We start from the raw sequence: 19,658 nt of genomic DNA on the forward strand, positions 1-19,658 counted from the left end.
GTCAATTAGAAGAACTTACACAACATCATACATTTTTCACAATTCCTTTCTTTAAATTGATACAGAAAAAAAAAGAAAGAAAATTAAGATGCAGGCTGTGACAAGCAGGATATGTAGTAGTTCCACGTTGATTTTTGCTCTGAGCAATCCTGCTGGCTTTGAATGAGAGTAACGGGCATCCAACTTTTCCAAAGGCGCCCACAGTCACAGGAGCAGCAGCTGTGCCAAGCCATCACCACTGCAGGCCAATGGACAATTCCATGGGCCCTTTGATTCACACTAAGGTAAAACCAGACTGAAGTGAGAGGCTCACATTTTTCAGACAGGTGGCCTTGGTAAACACCCCCATTTGCATGTACGGAAAACCTTGTAAAGGAAAATCTCTTAGTGCCTTAAAAAGGAAAGCACACAACTAAGAGCCAAATTGTCTTGGTTGCAGAACATGGATCATGCAGAAGACCTGGTTCTCCTCCATACAATGTTTATTTTAAATGTAGATGAGTGTGTGGTTTGACATAGCTTAGGTTTTAGTTAACATATTTTCACTGAAAACTTCCTGAATTGTTTAGACTAATGGTAAAATATTACAGTAAAGTTCATACCTCATAACACATTTTGCCTCATGTAATTAGATGTGCTTGAGAATACCAGTTTTTCCTTTTACAGGCTACCATTAAAAGTATTTTCTGATATCTGTCCAAAAATGCAGTTTGCTTATACTAAGTACAACCCTCCTCAGGACCCTGAAGGGCTACTTAGGGCCAGAAAATGGGATAAGGGGGAGAACTTATCTTTAAAAATGCTTGCATTCTAAAGCAAAATCAAAAGTAAAATATACAACTTTTTAATGAGAAAAAATTCCCAGATCAGTTCTATTTTTGGGGGAAAAAAAAAAAGAAAAGGAAGTTTATAGATAATTTGTTGTTTGCTGGGAAACACTTGTCATTTTCCTATCTTGCTTCATGAAGAAAATGAAACTCATAAGAGGTTTTCAAGAGGGTATTTCAGTTTACCATTGCTGAAAAACATTTTCCCCACTGAAAATCTCCTTTGTAAAAGCATTGACTTGTAAGTGTCATAAAACGTAGTTTTCTGGTACATAAAAATTCTGATTAGAAATGACCATCAGCTGCCTCCAGCATGAATGTCTTGGCAGTGGTGGGAGCAAGAAATGGCTCTGCAGCACATCCTTGCTGCAATAGGGGCTGGTCAGATTTGTCTATCTGCTGTGTTCTTTCCCACAGAAAAGTGCTGTCCCCACAAAGTTCTGGTTTCATGTTATGAAAAAGAACACAGGTCAGCCCCGTTCTGATCCTTTCTCCTGCTCAGCCTCCAGCACCCTGGGAAATTACCCTGCAAAGATAGACTAACTTGCTGTAAGCACTCAAACCTTATCCAAACAGCCATGTAATTTTTTAAGGATATTTGCTTCTTTATAGCTGCACAGCCATGCTCTGGAGAACACAGTGGTACAAACTTGCCTTTACTGGCACACTTTAGATAAATAAACAAGGGAAAGAAACTGATAAACAATCAGTGCAGAGACCTATATCTACACTGATGTACATAACTTTTTTCAATATAGCTTCATCCACACTGGCTGTTCAGATGGAATCGTTGTATACCATTAAAAAAATTGCCCTTTTCACACGTAACACGTGCATAAGGCAAGCTGTAAAGTAAGCAGTGCCAGTTTATATAGTTGCCCTAGCAGGTGAAATGGATCTGCACTGCATCTAACTACGCCCTCAGAGTTACTCCCACAGCTGACACACACCATTCCTCATCTGTGCCAAGGAGTTAGGCATTCCTGAACACACCACTAAGATACTCTGGATACACCTGTCCTGGAAAAGCAGATTCTGGTCTCTAAAATGCAGTCATTTGTAGTGTTGGACTGCTATGGTGGTCCCTGCCAAGCTTTTGCCCCACAGTTATCAGAGTCCTAGGCTGTTCCTTGGCACAAAGCAGGAGGCATCCCTCACAGGCAGGGTGGATGTAAGCACCTGATTGATGGGGTAAGGCAGTTTATCACTGTGGCTGCAGACTGACCCACACTGACTGGCTATAGGGCCAGAGAGCAGCCCCAGCGGTGTTGAATTGATTGGTGCAGCAGCAGGAGAAAAGACTGAGGGTGTTTCTTCCTAAGAAAAAATGCCAACCTGTCACAAGGATGCTGTGACCCCCAGCCCCACCTCCCACACGGCCCTGGCCCACTGACAAGGCAGCAAGCCCTCAGTGGCAGTGGGTCTGTCACCCACCTCTGCTTCACTGAGAGCAGCAGCATCAGCTGTCCTGTTGTCTCAACAGCAGGCTCAAGGTTTCATCTGAAAATCTGCCTCTACCTGTTGGATCTTTTCTGGCCAGGCTCTTGATTTCTCTGATTTGCATAGCAGGTAACACAGACACAGACAGAAAGCCAGGTCTTACAAGCAAGGTGAAAAATGTACCTCCCAAGGAGGGAAGGGAAGGGAAGGGAAGGGAAGGGAAGGGAAGGGAAGGGAAGGGAAGGGAAGGGAAGGGAAGGGAAGGGAAGGGAAGGGAAGGGAAGGGAAGGGAAGGGAAGGGAAGGGAAGGGAAGGGAAGGGAAGGGAAGGGAAGGGAAGGGAAGGGAAGGGAAGGGAAGGGAAGGGAAGGGAAGGGAAGGGAAGGGAAGGGAAGGGAAGGGAACAGAGGCTCCTCATTCTTCTGACACAAGTAGATGTCAGGTGTCAGAAGAGACTGCTTCTCAGGTTGGGATTTGGCCTAGCAATAGTTCTCAGATAATTTTTTTTTGGAGTACATGACTTTGGATGTTAGGCTGCAACAATAGGGAAGCTTCCCAGGGTCTGTCAGTGAAAAAATGCCATCTGTATAATTTTTGCAGCTTTCCTCCTTGACCCTCATAGTTCCAAGCTGAGTTTAATCTATATCTCTACTTTCCAAATTGTTTTGCTGTAAAAGAACCTACCTACAGCAGAGATGATTACAGACCTTTATTGCAGATGCTGATCTGCAGGAGGACGCTGATGCCACTGTGGCCATCCATGTCAGCACTGTGGTGTGTGACATCCTCTCTGGGCCATGGACACACAGCTCTATCACATTCCCCCTGCACACACTGTGCACACACATTCCCTCCCCCTTCCAGTTTGTCTCGTCGCTGCCAGTGCAGGGATTCCATATCCTCTCTGAGATGATGGATGTTTCAATTGTGAGAGGGGGCTCTATTCCATGCAGGCATCTGAAAGTGCTCTGCAAAAATAGCTCACACCTCACAGACAACCAGTCTGATGTGCAGAAATAGGAAATAGCCTTACTTGCCTCAAAGGGTGTTTTAGCATTCCCCACCACCACGGTATCCTCTCGCAAGCACAAATGACCTTCTCCCTATTAGAGCAACCAGGAGGCCCCCATTTTCCTAAGGTCCTGGAAAGATTAAGTGACACAGGTCCAAGGTTGCACAGGAAGTCTGGAGGGAGTGCTGGAAATAGAAGGGGGCCCTCCTGAGTCCCTCTGCAGTGCCTTGACCACAAGACCATCCTTCCTCTCCCAAGGTTATGTATCAGGTCTGTGGTGGAGCCAGGAATAGCCCCCAAGTTTCCTGATACACAAACTGCCCTGCATTGTGTACAAAAGAAGCACAAATATAAATTTAAATCAATTTATAAAGCTATGTCGTGCAATTAAACCTAAGACTGCTGTCTGAACCTAAAGTTTTCTATGTATTGAAAGATGTCACACTCTTAAGAAATCTCTGTCTACCACCAGGGCAGATAATACCTCCCAGCACCTAATCTCTTCTGCTTCTTCTAATTTCTTGACATATCCTGTCTGTGCCAACAATGCAAATGCCACCTGCCACAGAGACACAAGGGTGCCCTCTCTGGCCACCCTGTTGAGAACTGGCCCCAAACAAGGAGGGATGGATGCTGGGGGACGGAGAGAAGGAGATGTTGCAGGTTGAATTAACAGTGCCACAGTGCCAGCCTGAGGAGGGACCCCAGGCCCCCAAAGTCCTGGCTCCAGGGGGATGATGCCCAGGGCACAGGCCTGGCTGGACCAGCCGCAGGTTTCCTGTCCACCACCTGGAGAGCCATGCGCTGCATCAGTGCCTGCGGCTTCCCTGGCGAGAGACGGAGATGTGCTGTGTCAGGAGGGACACGGTGCCACATGTCCCTGCAGTTTGCTGGAACCTTTCCATTAACTTAATGGGCTTTGGATCGGGCCCTGAATTCTCAGCTGTCCCAGCTAAATGGACTCCCCAGGAAGGCTCTCCTCCCATTTTAGAATGAGGAGGCCATTCGGAGACCCTGCTGACCAGGAGGTTCCTGCGGTTCTTTGGCAGCAGAGCTCCCATCCTGGAGTGAGCACTGCCCCGTCACTGCCCCTTGGCAGTGTGCTCCACCTGCACACATGGCTCCACACCTGCATCTGCCATCCTCTCTCCCAAGCAAGACATGCTCCACTTCCACCCCCTGCCCAGATCACCCATTTTTTTACCCAGTAAGGCCCAAGTGAGGTGAGGAGAAGGGAACCAGTGCTCCACACTGCGTACCTCAACCCACTCTGGTCACTGAGAGCCACTCAGGGCTGGGGGACTTGGTGATCCTGTAGAAGAATAAATCCTGTGTGTGACTGTAGCCCTAACCTTGCTCAAGACAGAAATAGAAGAAGCCATTGGGCTGATCTGTGTAGCCATCATTTCAGGAGGTGTTTCAGAAAGGCAGGACCATGTCCTTCCTTTTGCCTATAGTTTTCTGTCACTCACCAAACTTAGCACTGCTGATCATTAGCACGCTTGGACAAACTTATCTTTCCAAAAGTGTTTTATTTGTACGCAAAGATAGGTAGATACCAATGCTGTGCTGTTAAGGATATATTTTCTGAAAAATCTTTTGCTAGGATTTTTTCTCCTAAGAAGCTGAGAAACCTCAAAAGAAAAGAAAAGCAATAATTATCTGCTGCTGTAGAATGCAACAAGTGCATCTTTAATAATCTCATGTAGTTGTTTTTAATTAATAGCCAATCACATTCCAGCTGTCTCAGACTCTCTAGTCAGTCACAAGATTTTATTTCCATTCCTTTCCTTTCTAGCTTTCTGATGAAATCCTTTCTTCTATTCTTTTAGTACAGTTTTAGTATATAATTTTCTTATAACATATATCATAAAATAATAAATCAACCATCTAAAACATTAAGTCAAGATTCTCATCTCTTCCCTCATCCTAAAATCCCTGTGAACACCACCACACTGTGCATTTTCACAAGAGCAGAGCTGTGTGCTTTTCCAGACCTTTACCTGACAGTAAATTAAAGTAGATCTTGCTGTAGCACTGAAGACTTGATATTGCAGAAGTACTCAACCACTGATGGCCTTCCTTTTGTTACTGCTGTTTCTACAGAAGCAGCATTAAGAAAGCCTAGCCAAGACCATGGCGCTGACTGCAAAGTGCGGTACATCATGAGAGATGAGCCTGCTCCATAAAGCTTGGGAGAAAGAGGAAATACAGAGAAATAAAGCACTTTGGCCAAGGTTGAAAAACAAATGAGCAACAAAGATAGCAACAACACCTTCCAAGGCTCACTTTTCTGTCCAATCTGTGAGATTATGTTGCACTGAGCACCTGCTGCCATTCACACCATCATGCCTCATTTATTATAGGATGCATTTACTGATTATTGGCAGGTTGTTATGTCACTGCTCAAATTAAAACTGCTGTTCAGACTGTCACTGACAGGATGGTTTTCTCATGTCACTCTCCTTATGAAAACTTTCCTGTAAAGGACACTTTGGGATAGATGAAGATGATAACTTCATCAAGACACTTTGTGGGAAGTGAGCCTGTATATCTTGTGTAAGGCTTCACTTTACAAAAAGCTAAGCATATAAACAGACAAGCCTGTGCAGTCAGTGTGAGTTTTCCACTGACCTCAGACAAAAGTGGAGTTCCAGTGGTTCATGTACTTATGCACACTAAAATAAGGGGAATACATAAAGATCACCCGCTGCAATAATTGCTTCATTATATCTGCTATCCCACTCTTTGTGTTTAGGATATCATCCCCCTCCCCTGAAGTGAATGGGGACAGAGGATTTTCACCATCTTCGCAAAGCTGCAGAAGGTGGCCCACAATTGAGTAAAAATGAGATTATTCCCTAGATTTTCCTTATTTTCCTGAAGTGGAAGAACCCTTTGCCTGTTTCTGAAGGGTCTCTGCAGATTAACATGCAGCACAACATGAAGGCAAGTTCATTAGAGCAAACTAAATTGGGGAAATTGCCTGAGCATTCAGAGCCAAGCCAGGGAATGGGATCACATTGTCCCGCTATGAAGGCAGCAGGCACCAGGGGCAGAGCAGAAACCAAAGACACAGCTGGTACTTCAGTAGGTGTTTAGTCAGGGGAGTTGTGGCCACCAGTCAGTTCACTGTTACAGTTCACTGTTATTTCCTGGAGAAGGAGGTGGGGGAAGCTCACAGCCCATAGGAGCACATCAAGGACCTGAGCTAGGAGCTCTCCCTTGCTGGTGTGTCCCAAACTCCCCTGGACTCCAGGCAAGTGTTTGAGCTTTCAAAAAATGAGGAGTTGAGTCATGACATGCTCCAGGTCTGGATAGCAATGGAGTGCACTCAACTCTTGCTCTTCCTCAGGAAGTGACTCCATATGTGTTTACATAAACACACAGCCCAACATGACGGGGCAAATATTACTCAAGGTTTTGCCATTTGCCTTTGGGGTAATACTGAGCACAGCCATGGGGTCAAAAGGCCAGAAGGTTAGGAGGGGAAAGATCAAGGGTCTACAGACAACAAGTTGTTCCCCAATCTTTGTAATAAGTCTCAGTCCTACTCAATGCCCCCATGCGTCCACACAGGCCTGTCAGATGCCTGGTTGCAAAGTTCAGTCAGTTCATCATCAGATATGGAATAAACATAGCACTCTGGTTATCATTAATAATATTTATTTTGGAAAAATATTTTAAAAATGAATTTCTTCATTAACAAAACGGTAAAAAAAATCAAATAACATTTGCACAATATTCCATAAATACATTTATATACAAAAAATATAGTCACATAGACCCGAAGTGCCTTTGTACATATTTACCAAAAAATTTAAATTATAAAAAAATGAACATCACAAAATACTCAAGCTTTACAATTATCATGAAAATATTTTTACAGATTCAAAAAAATAACACACTTTTTCTCACCTAGTAAAAACACATTTTAGTATCAAAAAAGACAATAAAGGCAGTGTTTGTGTCTCTAATTCAAGAAAAGACTGGCTCATAATAATCCAAAATATACACTTCAGGCAGTGCATGCTTCTTATGTAGTAATTAAGTCCATTCATTTAAATATATATAGAAAAGCAACTGACCATAGTGCAATGATAAAATTCATAAAAGGCAGTGCAACAGTAATCCTTGAACACAGACCCTAGCCTGGTGTCCATCTTGTTTCTTTATTTTGCAGTCACTTTGCTAACTTCAGTAGAGAACCAGCTCAAGCCTGAATTTAGTTTCTCAGCAGCAGTCAGTGAAGGAATCTATCTCCCATTCCTCTTTCAGCAGCATTCATTGGGGCACGTCTCCTCTGAAATTGTTCTGAGCAACCACCTTGCCATATGACCTCTGGTTTACACCTGGAAAGAGAAAACACAAGCAGAGATCAGGAGAGGTTAATGAAACATATGAAGAGGGCTGTAAGGCTGCAGAGGGTCAGGACTCTGCATAAAGCACACCAAGAGGTGGGTCAGCACACCTCAGCCATTGTACCCTAGTCTACAAAACTTGTCAAACCCACAACATGCACAGCAGCAAATCACTGAGCTTGTCTTTACAACATCCACAGCATCATAAACTCAAGATGTCTGGATTTCAACAGGTACAAAACACTGTGGCATTATGGAAAAGAGTTTATCTGCCCTGGCATGTATTGGATGGGAGCTGCAGACTTTTCTCTGCTGTTCCAACCCTACTAACCTCAGTTGCTATGATGCATTCATCTTTCTCTTCTGATATGACATACACCGACTGGTACTTTGTGTCCTTTGAAGTGGAATATACTGAATCTGGTCGCTTCCTTTCAGAAGTATCACTATTGAAGGCAAAAAGAGAAAGAACAAGTCAGATGACTGTTGCTTAAAGCTACCTATGAGATATACACTCCCCCTTCAAAGCCAAGCTGCCCCTTCCCTCAGATGTGAGATACCTCTTTAGTTGTACTGCACTTTTCTCCTCTGCCTCTGAATCATACGTTTCACACTTGGCTTCGCATTTGCTGTGCTCCTCCTTAACTGAGTCCTCATTCTTGAGTTCATGCACCAAATTGTAATCCACTGATGGGTATCTGACTTTGTAGCCATTTTTATCAGAGTTATCGCTGTGAAAGTCTACTTTCTTATTTGTGTTTTTAATCTGAGTGGCACCAATGACACTTATGGAAATGTCCTTCTCGCGCTGGCAGTTTGCCAGGTTATTCATAGTCTCGGTCTCACTCCTGCAGGCATCAGGCTGGTGGTGCCTCTTCTGCACTCGGAGCCTGACGCACACCACCACGGCAGCACAGCCCAGCAGCAGCATGAGGACCAGAATAATCCCAGCGCAGACAGCGATCCAGGGGAACTGGGAGTTCTGGCTTTCCGTGTACTTTTCAGTGAAGTCCACGATGACGGGGCCCTGCGGCGGCTCCGGGAGCAGGAACTGGCAGTTGAGGCCGCCGTAGCCCCGGGCACACTCACACACGTAGCGGTTGTTCCTCTCGTGGCAGGTGGCCCCATTGTGGCAAGGGTTGTGTTCACATCTGCTCACCGGGGTGCTGCAGTTCTTCCCGTTGTATCCTGGGGGGCAGGTGCAGGAGTAGTCATTGATGCCATCCTGGCAGGTCCCTCCGTTGACGCAGGGGAAGGAGGCACAGTCGTCCACGTTGTCATCGCAGTGCCTCCCAGTGAAGCCAGCCTGGCACTGGCAGATATAGGAGTTGCCCAGATCCACACACTGGGCTCCTGCAACACAGCAAGGGGGAAGAGCTGAGTGGTGGGCAGCCAGACACAACAGCCCCCCACTTGCTGCTCTTGAGGCAAAAGGTATAACCAGCAGCTGAGGAAAGGTCAGCTTGACCTTTGACAAGTCTAATCCAACATAAAAAGCACATGTTTTTAAGAAAGATTTTTGTTAAGCAGATTTATTTTTCATTCTCAATTCTATTCCTTTTTTAACATTTCACTCAGCTTGAACCAGAACACTAGTCTGGGTCAGATTAACACCACATCTCATGTTACAGAGTTTGAGTGGCAATGAATAAGGAGGATTACAGTACAGAAAGTCTTCACTAGTTTAATCAAAACAGGAAAATTACTGTTACCAGATTACAAGTAGTAATGTTTAGCACTTGTGTGGCATTTGCATCCACAGACCTCTAAGACTCTTTGTAAAGGATTTAAAAGTATAATCTTCCATGTTTTCATGCATGAAGCTTCAGACCAACTTAGTTGGCCATAGCCACCCCATCAGAAAATGCAATCTGAAGCAATGGCCCAAGCCTTGCCACTGCTTTCTTAGTAGAGATCCTCCTCCATCAAGTCAACTATTGACATGACAAGGACTTTTTTGCAAGAGGATATAGTGGTAGGGCAAGGAAGAATGGCTTTAAACTGAAAGAGAGCAGGTTTAGATAAGATGAAATGAAAAAATTCTTTACTATGAGAGAAAAGTTGCCCAGAGAAGTGGTGGATGTTCCATCTCTGGCAGTGTTCAAGGCCAGATTCGATGGGGCTTTCAACAGCCTGGTCTAGTGAAAGGTGTCTTTGCCCATGGCAGGGGTTTGGAACTAGATGACCTTAAAGGTCCCTTCCAACCCAGACCATTCTATGACTCTATGATTGATCAGTGTGCCTTGATCAGTGGGCCTTGTTATGAGCTCCAGACCAGACACCAAAGTAAGGGTATGCTGTTTGGCCTTACCATTAGCACAAGGGCTGGAACTGCAGTAGTCGATTTTCTTTTCACAGTTGAAGCCAGAATAACCCAGTGGGCAGCGGCAGCTGTAGCCCCCGTCAGGGTTGTCGGTGCAGCGGCCGCCGTTGAAGCACGGCCCGTCCGCACAAGTCATGGCGCTCAGCTCACAGTTCTTCCCATAGAAGCCTGGGGGGCAGGTACAGGAGTAGCTGTTCTCCAGATCCTGGGGGGAGGAAACAAGAAACTATCAAAATATTGTCTGAACTTGCTCTGAAATCCAAAAAGGGATTTTAAAAATTAGTAAAACTGACATTAACTCCTCCCTTGGGGGAGTTTAGCAAACAACTTACGGTGCAGCTTCCACCATTCTTGCAAGGGTTGGCGTCACATTCATTGATTTCAATCTCGCAGTTGGAGCCTGTGTACCCAGGTCGGCATGAACAAGTGTAGCTCCCCTGACCAGTGTTGGTGCACGTGGCACCATTCTTGCAGGGCTTATGGTGAGTGCAGTAGTTCAGGTCTGTAAAAGATATATTTTCTTTTTTTAAAGAGAGCAGCCAATATGCTTGCTACTTTGCAAGACTAGCAGACAGTGGGCGAGCTGAAAATAGTTGCCTGCTTTCTGCATTTTAAAACAGATGCTCAGGCAAGGACTGAGAACTCACCCTGGTTGCAGAAGAGGCCACCCCAGCCTTCCTGGCAGTTGCACTGCCACGGCTGCTGACAGGTACCATGAAGGCAGCCTGGGTATCGGATGCACTCATCACAATATCGCCCCTGCCAGCCCACTCTGCACCTGAAAAAAAAGATGACAAAAAATTCTCTTCAGATTTAGAATTCTCCCAGTTGGAAAGCCTATCACAAACTCTGCAAGCACACCGATGCCAGGGATCAAGTTTCCTAAAAGCCCTCAGTGATCCTTCATGTGAGAAAGTCACCAAGTCCAACCATAGCATCAGCATTCATCAGCCCTAGCTATTTCTTCCACTTCCTTAGATAGACCCATGGTTCTGATAGTTAATTTGCTTACTCTAATAACAAAGAGCCAAATCTTACACACAGCACTGTAAACCCATTAGGTTAATATTAATGGCAGTGATGTTTGACTTATGGAATAATACTTTGATCTGGCATCAACCGGATATTTCAAATTTCCATCTAATATGATGAAAGGCCTTTAAACCAACCCTTCAAATGTCCAATGGCTTATTTAACACCAGAGCATCAACACTGAAAGACAAAGAAGGAAGCAGGAAGGGAGTGGAAAACTTACTTGCATTCCCCCGGCTTGTCGCAAAAGCCGTGCTGCTCGTCACATCCAGGCAAACAAATCGCTGTAAACAAACCAAGCAGGGAAAGACATCAGCACTGGTGCCAAAACAATTCTCTTTTACAAGTCTGAGTCTGGGAGCACCTTGTGGGTGGGGAATGAGTCCCTTTTACTAGGTTGGGGCAGTTAAGCGCAGCTGAATTAATCTCTGGAGTCTGAAGGAGTATTGATCTTGCCCCGTAACTGGGCACTTTACTTATCACCAGGGATGAGCATTCTTCTTAATACAGTTGCACACAGACAAAAGAGGGCTCACAATTGCTCCCTTCCCCACAGCCCCTCACCCCCCTTCCCTTCCCTTCCCAGTGAGGGTCAGAAGTCCTTTTTTCCAATTCTATGCACACAGCTCCACCTCTTAATATCCCCCGAAAGTGTGTGTGCAGATAAGAGTGGACAGCTGGTGTGCAGGGTGCCAGTGCAAGACAGCTGCTCTATTGTCTATTCTCTCCCAGCAGCTGCCCCACTGCAACAATACCCCGGCCCCGGAGCCAATGGGGCCGGCGGCCGGCGACCGGGCAGCCTATCCCTGCCCACAGCTAATCTATGGCACGCGCGTGATTTCGCTGCAAAAAAACTTTTTTTTCTTATTCAAATAAATAAGTCTAAAGTTCTTCCTCCCTCCCTCCTCCCCCCCTCCGCCCTGCTCCGAAAAGGGGCGGGCGGGTGGGTGCAGCCCTGGTAAAAGAGGTAAGCGGGCCAGCAGGAGGGAGGATGAGAGAAGGGAAAAAAGGAACTTCTGCTCATTACTTCGCCTGGTTATGGAACTCATTAAGCAGGCACTGCAAAGTTTTAATTCAACAAAGCCAGCCGGAGACAATGGCATGTGAGGAGAAGGAGGGGGGAAGAAAAAGAAAGAAAGAATCCGTGCTGATAATCAGATCGCCTCCAAGTTGGAAAGAATGGAGCTGGGGGCAAGGCAACGGGAAGCAATCTGCAACTGGCAGCTCCACTCACTAACGGCAAAACATTCTTTTTGCATGCACACATAAACACATCTCCCCTGCCTAGTAGGTTTGTGTCAGTGCTATAAGCTGTTTTTTTTCTGAGAGGGAAAACACAGGAAAGAACGTACGTAATGAGTCAAGAAAGATGGACAGCCTTCTGCTTCGCTGTGGGAATAGCAGAGATGTACAGGCATTCAAAAGTGCTGACAGCCCCAAAAGAGCTCATTATCAAAATGCTTCCTTTTTCCCCACCCCTTGACACAACTGGGCTAGGCACTTTTGATCATAGGAAAGGTTGTAACTCTCATTTAAAACACTAGCAAAGAAAATGCAAGCCCCTTTGCCTGCTGTTTATTGTACAACATCTTACCGTGAACTGCTAAAAGCATCCTAGCACTCACTAACAGTGTGAATAATCAATCAGGAATGGTTTGATAGCAGCTCAGCTGAGACCACAGTGTAGGTGGGTTTAAAGAGAAACAAAAACACAACAAGAAGAAAGCTGAGAGGCTGCTTTGCAGCCTGGAACTGTTTTCTTCCTGCCTGCCTGGCCCTTTGATGACTGCAGAGGAGCACTGGCCAGTACGTCATCTGCCAGCATATTTCAGACCCATGTATACACACAAACAGGGAATGCCATCACAGGCTGCAGCAGGGGCTCTGTGTGCACATTTGGGTGTACACTGCTATGGATCTACAAAGGGCAGAATCTCATACAACCGGAAAGTATCTGACATCCTGGACTGTCCTGTCTGTGATCTGCTTACTGTCCCAGCTTTTCCTGCTGTACCAACACACCACATTCCTCAAAAAATTCAAGCTCTGGGGTATGTTTCATGTCCCTCACTACTTTATTGGTATTAATCATCATGGCAACGGGACAGAAGAGAGATGAGGAATAAGTTGAACGTTCTCATGGCCCCATGTGCAGAAATTGTTAGTGGCAGCATATGAGTAGAAATGAGAAATGTATAGTCTAGAAGCCATAGAGAATGTCTTGGACTTCCCAATATTTTTCTTAATACAAGGCCACAGAGGGTCAGACCATAGCAAGCCTACCCACAAGGCTGTCACGTGGATGTTGCCAAAGTCTAGCTCCCTCCCCTGATGCTTTGTACCCTGTAGGTGATGATATCAAAGTTGTGTGGCAGGAGGGTGGGCAGGTATAAAAAGTAGTCCTGATATATTTTAATAAATCCTCAAGCAACTGCTGAACATTTTGCTTCCAGATTAAATGGTCTAAAGCAAATGAGCAAGAGTGTAGTGTTGGCACTGACATTTTGTTGGCTTGAGAAGGGGCTGTCTGCATTGCCTTTCTGTGGCAATGCTGAGATCTCCCATCCCTCACACTGGTAAGGCTTGGGCATGGAACCAGGCATCCATCCACTATTGCTTGGTTCTCCCTCCCCATGGGGCCTGATGTCAGAGAAACAGCCCTCTGCAAACCCCAAGAGATGCTGCTGCAAGGGGCACCCAAGGAGACAAGGAGGTGACACTTACGCTCAGTGCAGTACTGGCCTTTCCAGCCCGGGTTGCAGACTTTCTCGCCACGCTCTCCACAGGTGAAGTGACCAAAGGCATCATCCCGGGGCCGGCAGAAGACGGAGCAGCCTTCTCCGTAGTAGTGCTCGTCGCACACGAAGCGATAGGAGTACTTGAGGTCGGTGCGGCCGCTGCTGTGCAGGTCCTGGGACCACTCTTCACCCACTGCCAAGTGTCTCTGGGTGGCCAGGCGGCTGATGAGGCGCTCAGGGTTTTCTGTGGGGAAGTGGAGAGGAGAGTGGTTAGAGAGCCCAAAGCAGGCAGGGCATAGTGGGGTCTCTGGTGGGAGGGGAGCTGCAGAGGCAGGATGACATGGCTGCATGCCAACAGGTTGGCCTCTGTTGCCACAGCTCTGCTGTAGAGGAGAATGTGCTACACACTGCAGAGAGAGGGGACAAAATAGGGCTGCAGGACTGGGATTATTATGGGGAAAAGTGTTTCAGGACACTTACCAGTGGTGAGGTCATCAGGTGAGTCCGTATGCAGAGCCTCAATGATGAGCGAGAAGGTGCCCTGTGAAAAGAAGAAGGAGACACAACCCACCAGGAGCGCATGAGAGCAGGTAGGCCCAAGGGACAGTGCCACCAGTCCCCAGGAGTCAGCAGTCATTATCCCCCTCCCATCTTCACACTTCAAGGGGATTGGTGGCCTCTTGGAATGGCACGGGACGGGACTGGATGGATATGTGCCGCCCCCTCCAGCATCGCCCCCCACTTACGGGCCAGGTGAAGCCGAAGGGGAAGCGGATGGGATTGCTGAAGGCGGGGTCGGCACCGCCCGCGCCGTCGGGGACGCTGAAGGAGTTGGCGCCGAGCACGGGGGTGATGGCGCTGCCGTAGGTGCAGGGCGGCTCGGGGGACACGCTGGCCTGGTAGTGCTTGAGGCAGACGCGGAAGAAGGTCTTGCAGTCGCACTGCTGGAGCCCGCCGGCGCCGGGGCCGCCCCCGCGGCAGCAATTGCGGTTGCTGAGCAGCCCCTTCTTATTGACAAACTCCTGCAGCTTCAGCTCGAAGACCCCGGAGGAGCCGACCTGCGGGGCGGGGACAGCGGCCGTCAGCCCCCGAGCAGCCCGCTCCCCAGCCCGGCCCCGACCCCAGCGGGCACCCCCTGCCCGCTCCTCACGGCTGCAAGCGGCAGCGACAGACCCCGGCATCCCTGCGGGACCCCTGGTGCAGGGACCCCCCGGTGCAGGCATTCCTGTCCCCGGCATCCCCGCGGGACTCCCCGGTGCAGGCATTCCTGTCCCCGGCATTCCCGGTGCAGGGACCCCCCGGGTCAGGCATTGCTGTCCCCCACGCCGTGGGCACTTACCTGGCAGCGGCTCAGCAGCACCGAGAGGACGGCGAGCGTCAGCAGGAACCGACCTCCCATTTTGGAGGTGCAGCTCTGGTGCCCTCGCTTTCCTCCCCCTTATCTTCTCGTCAGAGGGAAAAGGGGAAAGTGTCTTTCGGGATAAGGGTAAAAAACACAGCGGCCAAAGCCGCTCGTCCCAGCAGAGCTGGAAGAGTTAGTGTCACGGTCTCCTTCTTTCAGGAGTGTCTGACTTTTTTCCCTTTTGCCGATACCTCTAAATGTAGTCTGTCGGCAACTGACAGCTCTTTCGGATGGCAAAAGAAAAAGAGAGGAAGAGAGGACGGGGGGAAAAAAAAATTTATCTGTTAAACTCTTTTTCTTTCGCAATCCACGATGGTCCTCCTTTTCTCCAGGAAGAAAAAATAAAAATAATAAAATAAAAGCAACTTAATTCCCAACAAAGGCAGAGAAAAGGCTTCCCAAGGAAGATTAAAAATTGGCGATCTGGAAATCCCTGCAGAGACAGCGGCGGAGGCAGCGGCGATAATTCCCGGGGCGGTGCGATTCGGGAGCGGCTCTGCGCGGCTGCGCTCGCCCAGCGCACGTCGGGGCTGGTGGGTGTCAAACAGCAGCGGTGGCGAGCAGGTCACGTCGGAGCCTTGATCCCCTTTTTTCTTTTTCTTTTTCTTTTTTTTTTTTTTCTTTTTTTTTTTTTTTTTTTTTTTTTTTTTTTTGCAAAGGAAGCGAAGCTCTCTTTCCTTGTTGTGGGTTTACTTTTGTTTTGAGAAGAATCCCAGCCAACAAAAATAAGCTCGTGTCTCAGCAGCAGCGACCAGAGCGTGTCCGGGTGTGCTCCTACGGGGGAGGGGGTGCCTGCTCTGCGCTGCTGCGCTCCGCTCCGTGCCGCGGCTCGGCTCGGCTCGGCGGCTCTCTCCGAGGGTGAAGCGCTAAGGATCTGCCTCTCCTTGGGCGCCTGCCGCCCTTATATCCCGCCGGCCGACTGCATGCCTAATGAGATGCAAATGAGCAGCCCCCCAATCTGGCTAGAGCTGTCACAAAGGAGCCACTTTTCCAAACCCTCCTCTCAATGGATCGCCAAATGGTCAGTGAGCTGTAAAATGTGCAACCCTCCTCCCCCTCCCCTTCGCGCTCACAAAACGTGTTCATTTACATTCCTGCAAATTTGGTAACCGCAAGAATCCCCCTTCTGCTCCGGCGAGAGGGTAACACCCCCTCCGCACCGGGGAGAGGCAGTGCAACACGCTCCGGCCAGAGAGCAGCCCCCGGGACGGCGGGTTGTAATTGCCTCTTGGAACGCGCAGAGCAGCCGCCGTGACCCCAAAAAGTGACTCGGTGATCGTGATTACTCCAAGGGGCTTCTCCGGCGTTTAAGGGACGAGGGAGGTGGGAGCCATCGAACCACAGCGTGGGGGGTCCCATCCCATGAAATTCACACTGCATTTACCCTGGCGTAACCGGGGTAATTGGGGAGGGGAACAACGAGCGTGGACGAAGTGACCGGGGGTTCGCTCCTCCCGAGGCTCCGATCACGGCGCGCATCTCGCCGGCGGAGGCGCAGGGGATCCCGGGGTCCGGCGGCGAGGCAGGACGCGGGCGGGCTGGCGGCGGGGACTCGTGGAGGGGACCCGTTTGCGGGGCTCCGCGGGTCCCGTCCCCGCCGCCACCGCTGCCGGAGAGAGCCGCTCGCTGCGCCCGCGTCCCGCACCCCTCTATGATTATTATCATCATCACCAGCAACCTCTCCCTCTCCGTCTCTCTCTCTCTCCCTCTCTCTTTTTTCGTCCTTCAGCTTAGTAAAAAGTGAGTTTGGTGTGTGTCGTTCGCGTGGCTGTCATTAAGGCCGTTTGTTATTGTGTGAGGGCTGAATCAGTTAGCTCTTTGTGCTCTCAGCTGTATGGTAATGTAGACAGCACCTGCTCCCTGCACAATGCGAGGGAGAGAAAGAGCTCCCCTCGGCGCACGCTACTGCCTCTACAACAATGTCCGCACATTTTTTAAAGAAATCCCTTCCAGCACTTCCCCCCTCCGCAACACACATACACACACACACTCACATACGCGCACAAAATAAACTAGCCCGAATTTACACCAGTCGTCACCTTTATAATTTTTTTTACGTGCCCATTAGACAGTACAACTTTTGTTTTGATCCTTAAAATACGGAAAGGAGTTTACTGGTGCGGTGAAAAAGGGATAGAGACTATTACCATTTGGGCAGCTTCTTAATGATGGATGGAAGCAGGGGATAAAAGTTGGAGGGCAACTCTGGCATGTCACTCGAAGCAGGGTTTTCCACTTTGTTTAGGCCCTCTGTTTAAACACCTTTGGTAGGCGCAGGCGGATTCATTAGGATGCAAGGTGTAACTGTCTCTGTAAATGTCATTTTAATTGTAACAGATCATTTCAACACAGATTAGGCTTGTGTGCGAAAGGAGAGGATTTGGCTACAATAACCTCACTGTAGGTATGCCGTGCTAAAAGCCTTATTATGGCGACTTTATTGGGTTGAAACGTGCATTTGCATGGCAAAATGTGGCTTCCATTGAAGCAGATGTCTTGATCACAAATTATCTTACAATGCGCTAGGAAAAAAAAAAATCTTAAAGACTTCTTAAAGTAAAAGCATTGAGTAATACCAATTAAAAGAAAATCACTAATGAGTTCATTCAGCCCAGCTCTTCTTGACTGTTCCAGGACTGTAGCTGCCCACATTCATTTACTGGGGGTTTGTGGCACCTACCCCAAACCCAGGCCACCTACTCCAACCCTTGGTACAAGCATCCAGATCTTGGCCACATTTTGCTACTCAGCATACATCCTTTACATCAAATTGCAGTCGAACGAGCCATCTACACCCAGGTGCTCTTCCTCTCACCTCTCCCCGCCCCTCGACGCATAAGCAAAAGTTTAAAGTGTACAGGAATGTTTGGGTTTGATTTTTTTTTTTTTTTTTTTACCCCGGAGTTGTGTCCGGGCAGAGGGGGGACCACGATCCTGCAGGCATGGTGCGAGGACGTAGGGAAGCGGCCCAGGAGGGAGCGGAGCGGGTCCCCGGAGGCCCGGCCGCCCGCCCCCACCGTGCCCGGCCTCAGCAGCGGGGAGCGGGGGCGCGCATCCCGCAGCAGCGCCGGTCTCCACTGCACATTACTTTTGCCACCTAGCGTCAACATCTTTTCAAGTGGCTTGTCGCTGCTTCGCAAACTTTGCTGCGGCGTTATCCCCGGGAAAAAGAGAGAGAGGGGGAAAACATCACTTCGTATGAGGTTTACTAAGCGAGTGGGGCGGGGAGGGCGGGGGTCAGCGGCAATATCTTTCTTGAAATTTGGGTGGTGGCCCGTCGGCGGAGGCGAGAAGTGATATATCAACGCGGATCTTTTAATCTACGAGAGATAGAAAGTTGGTCCATTAGCATCTCCTTGCTTAAAAAACTGGAAATAAAAAGTTACACGCGCGAGGGCTTTAACCTAGCGATGGGGAAAAAAAAAAAACCAAACCGAAAAAACTTGCCCCCAAATCCTTAACAACCCCCCTTCGGTACCGGGTATTTGTTAAATTGACGTGGCACAGATTTCTCGATTACCGCTGCTGAGCGTGACTGAAAGGCGCCGTGAGAGCCGGCAGGATCCTGCCCACGGCGCTCATTCTTCTCTGGCTTAATTTATGCCACGCGATTCTGTATTGGGGAAATCAAGCAGAAAGCTCCTTTTTCTGCTTTTTTCCCCCCTCTCCCTCTCTCTTTCAGATGCTGGACTAACGGGGAGACTGTTTAACTTAAGTGTTTCTATAGGAGGCTGTTGTAGTTTAACTCCTGCCCACCAGTAGCTGAGGCGAACAAAGGAGGGACTCGAGGTCTAACTATTCATCCATTCTCTGCACTTTAATTTTCATTGATTTCGAAGACAAGGGGAGCCCTTAGGGATTCTCGCTGAAGGGGGATGACACGCCTTTAGATGCGATCAGCCCCCCAGCCAGCCATCTGCTCCCAACCAAATGGCGCTTTTTCGCTCCCAACCGCGTGTCTCCGCACCGCGCTCGCCCGCCGCCCCCCGCCGCCCCCCGCCGCCCCCGCGCTGTTCGCCGTGCCCGCGCACCGCCACCGGCCCTCGCTGCCGGGCACGGCCGCCCGGTCCCGTCCCGTCCCGTCCCGCCCGGCGCCCTGCGCGGCCGCACCCGCCCCCCGGGTGAGCGGGGAGCGGGACCCCCGGGGGCGGGCGCGGGGAGTGGGGCCCCGCCAGGGCGCGGTGACCCCGCACGGCCGGGACGCGGCGGGCCCGGCCCCGCCTGCCAGCGGCTCGCGGGGGCTGGTGGGGCATTGTGCTCTCCCTCCCTGCCCCTAATTGAGACCCTTTCCGCAACGCCGGCCCCCTCTCCTGCTCCGGCGAGTATTTACGGTCGCGCCGCGGACCAGCGCGGCCGAGAGCTCCCCATCAGCCGCAGCTTTTATTTCTAAGGGAGCCAGATTATGGGAAAAGTCACTTAAAAAGGGGGGTGGGTGGGATATGTGCGTATATTAATTAGGGCGACGCGCTGCCATCGCTGGCGTGCAACACTGATTTTTCCCGGGACGGAGGGCTCCGGGCATAT

The 19,658-nt window shown here is 49.0% G+C and overlaps 1 protein-coding gene across 1 annotated transcript; it reads right to left on the bottom strand.

Moving 5' to 3' along the window:
- Window positions 1–6,927: 6,927 nt before the first annotated feature.
- DLL1 (delta like canonical Notch ligand 1) lies at window positions 6,928–15,993 on the bottom strand. The gene is made up of 11 exons (XM_059468195.1): window positions 15,072–15,993; window positions 14,479–14,790; window positions 14,213–14,273; window positions 13,719–13,976; window positions 11,218–11,278; window positions 10,610–10,740; window positions 10,295–10,464; window positions 9,951–10,167; window positions 8,200–8,992; window positions 7,971–8,085; window positions 6,928–7,630 (listed from the first exon to the last, which is right to left on the bottom strand). The coding sequence occupies exons 1-11, from the start codon at window positions 15,129–15,131 to the stop codon at window positions 7,625–7,627; spliced, it is 2,184 nt and encodes a 727-aa protein (XP_059324178.1). The 5' UTR covers window positions 15,132–15,993; the 3' UTR covers window positions 6,928–7,624.
- Window positions 15,994–19,658: the final 3,665 nt, after the last annotated feature.

The sequence above is a fragment of the Ammospiza nelsoni genome, chromosome 3 (genome assembly GCF_027579445.1).
Source record: "Ammospiza nelsoni isolate bAmmNel1 chromosome 3, bAmmNel1.pri, whole genome shotgun sequence".
Classification (NCBI taxonomy): Eukaryota; Metazoa; Chordata; class Aves; order Passeriformes; family Passerellidae; genus Ammospiza; species Ammospiza nelsoni.

Bases quoted from the DNA above. Each gene is read 5' to 3' on its own strand.
- DLL1 (XM_059468195.1), bottom strand. From the start codon at position 15,131: ATGGGAGGTCGGTTCCTGCTGACGCTCGCCGTCCTCTCGGTGCTGCTG. The intron at 13,977-14,212 runs GTAAGTGTCCTG...ACTTCCCCACAG, and splicing joins ACCTGATGACCTCACCACTG to AAAACCCTGAGCGCCTCATC. The intron at 10,465-10,609 runs GTGAGTTCTCAG...TATCTTTTACAG, and splicing joins TGGCCTCTTCTGCAACCAGG to ACCTGAACTACTGCACTCAC.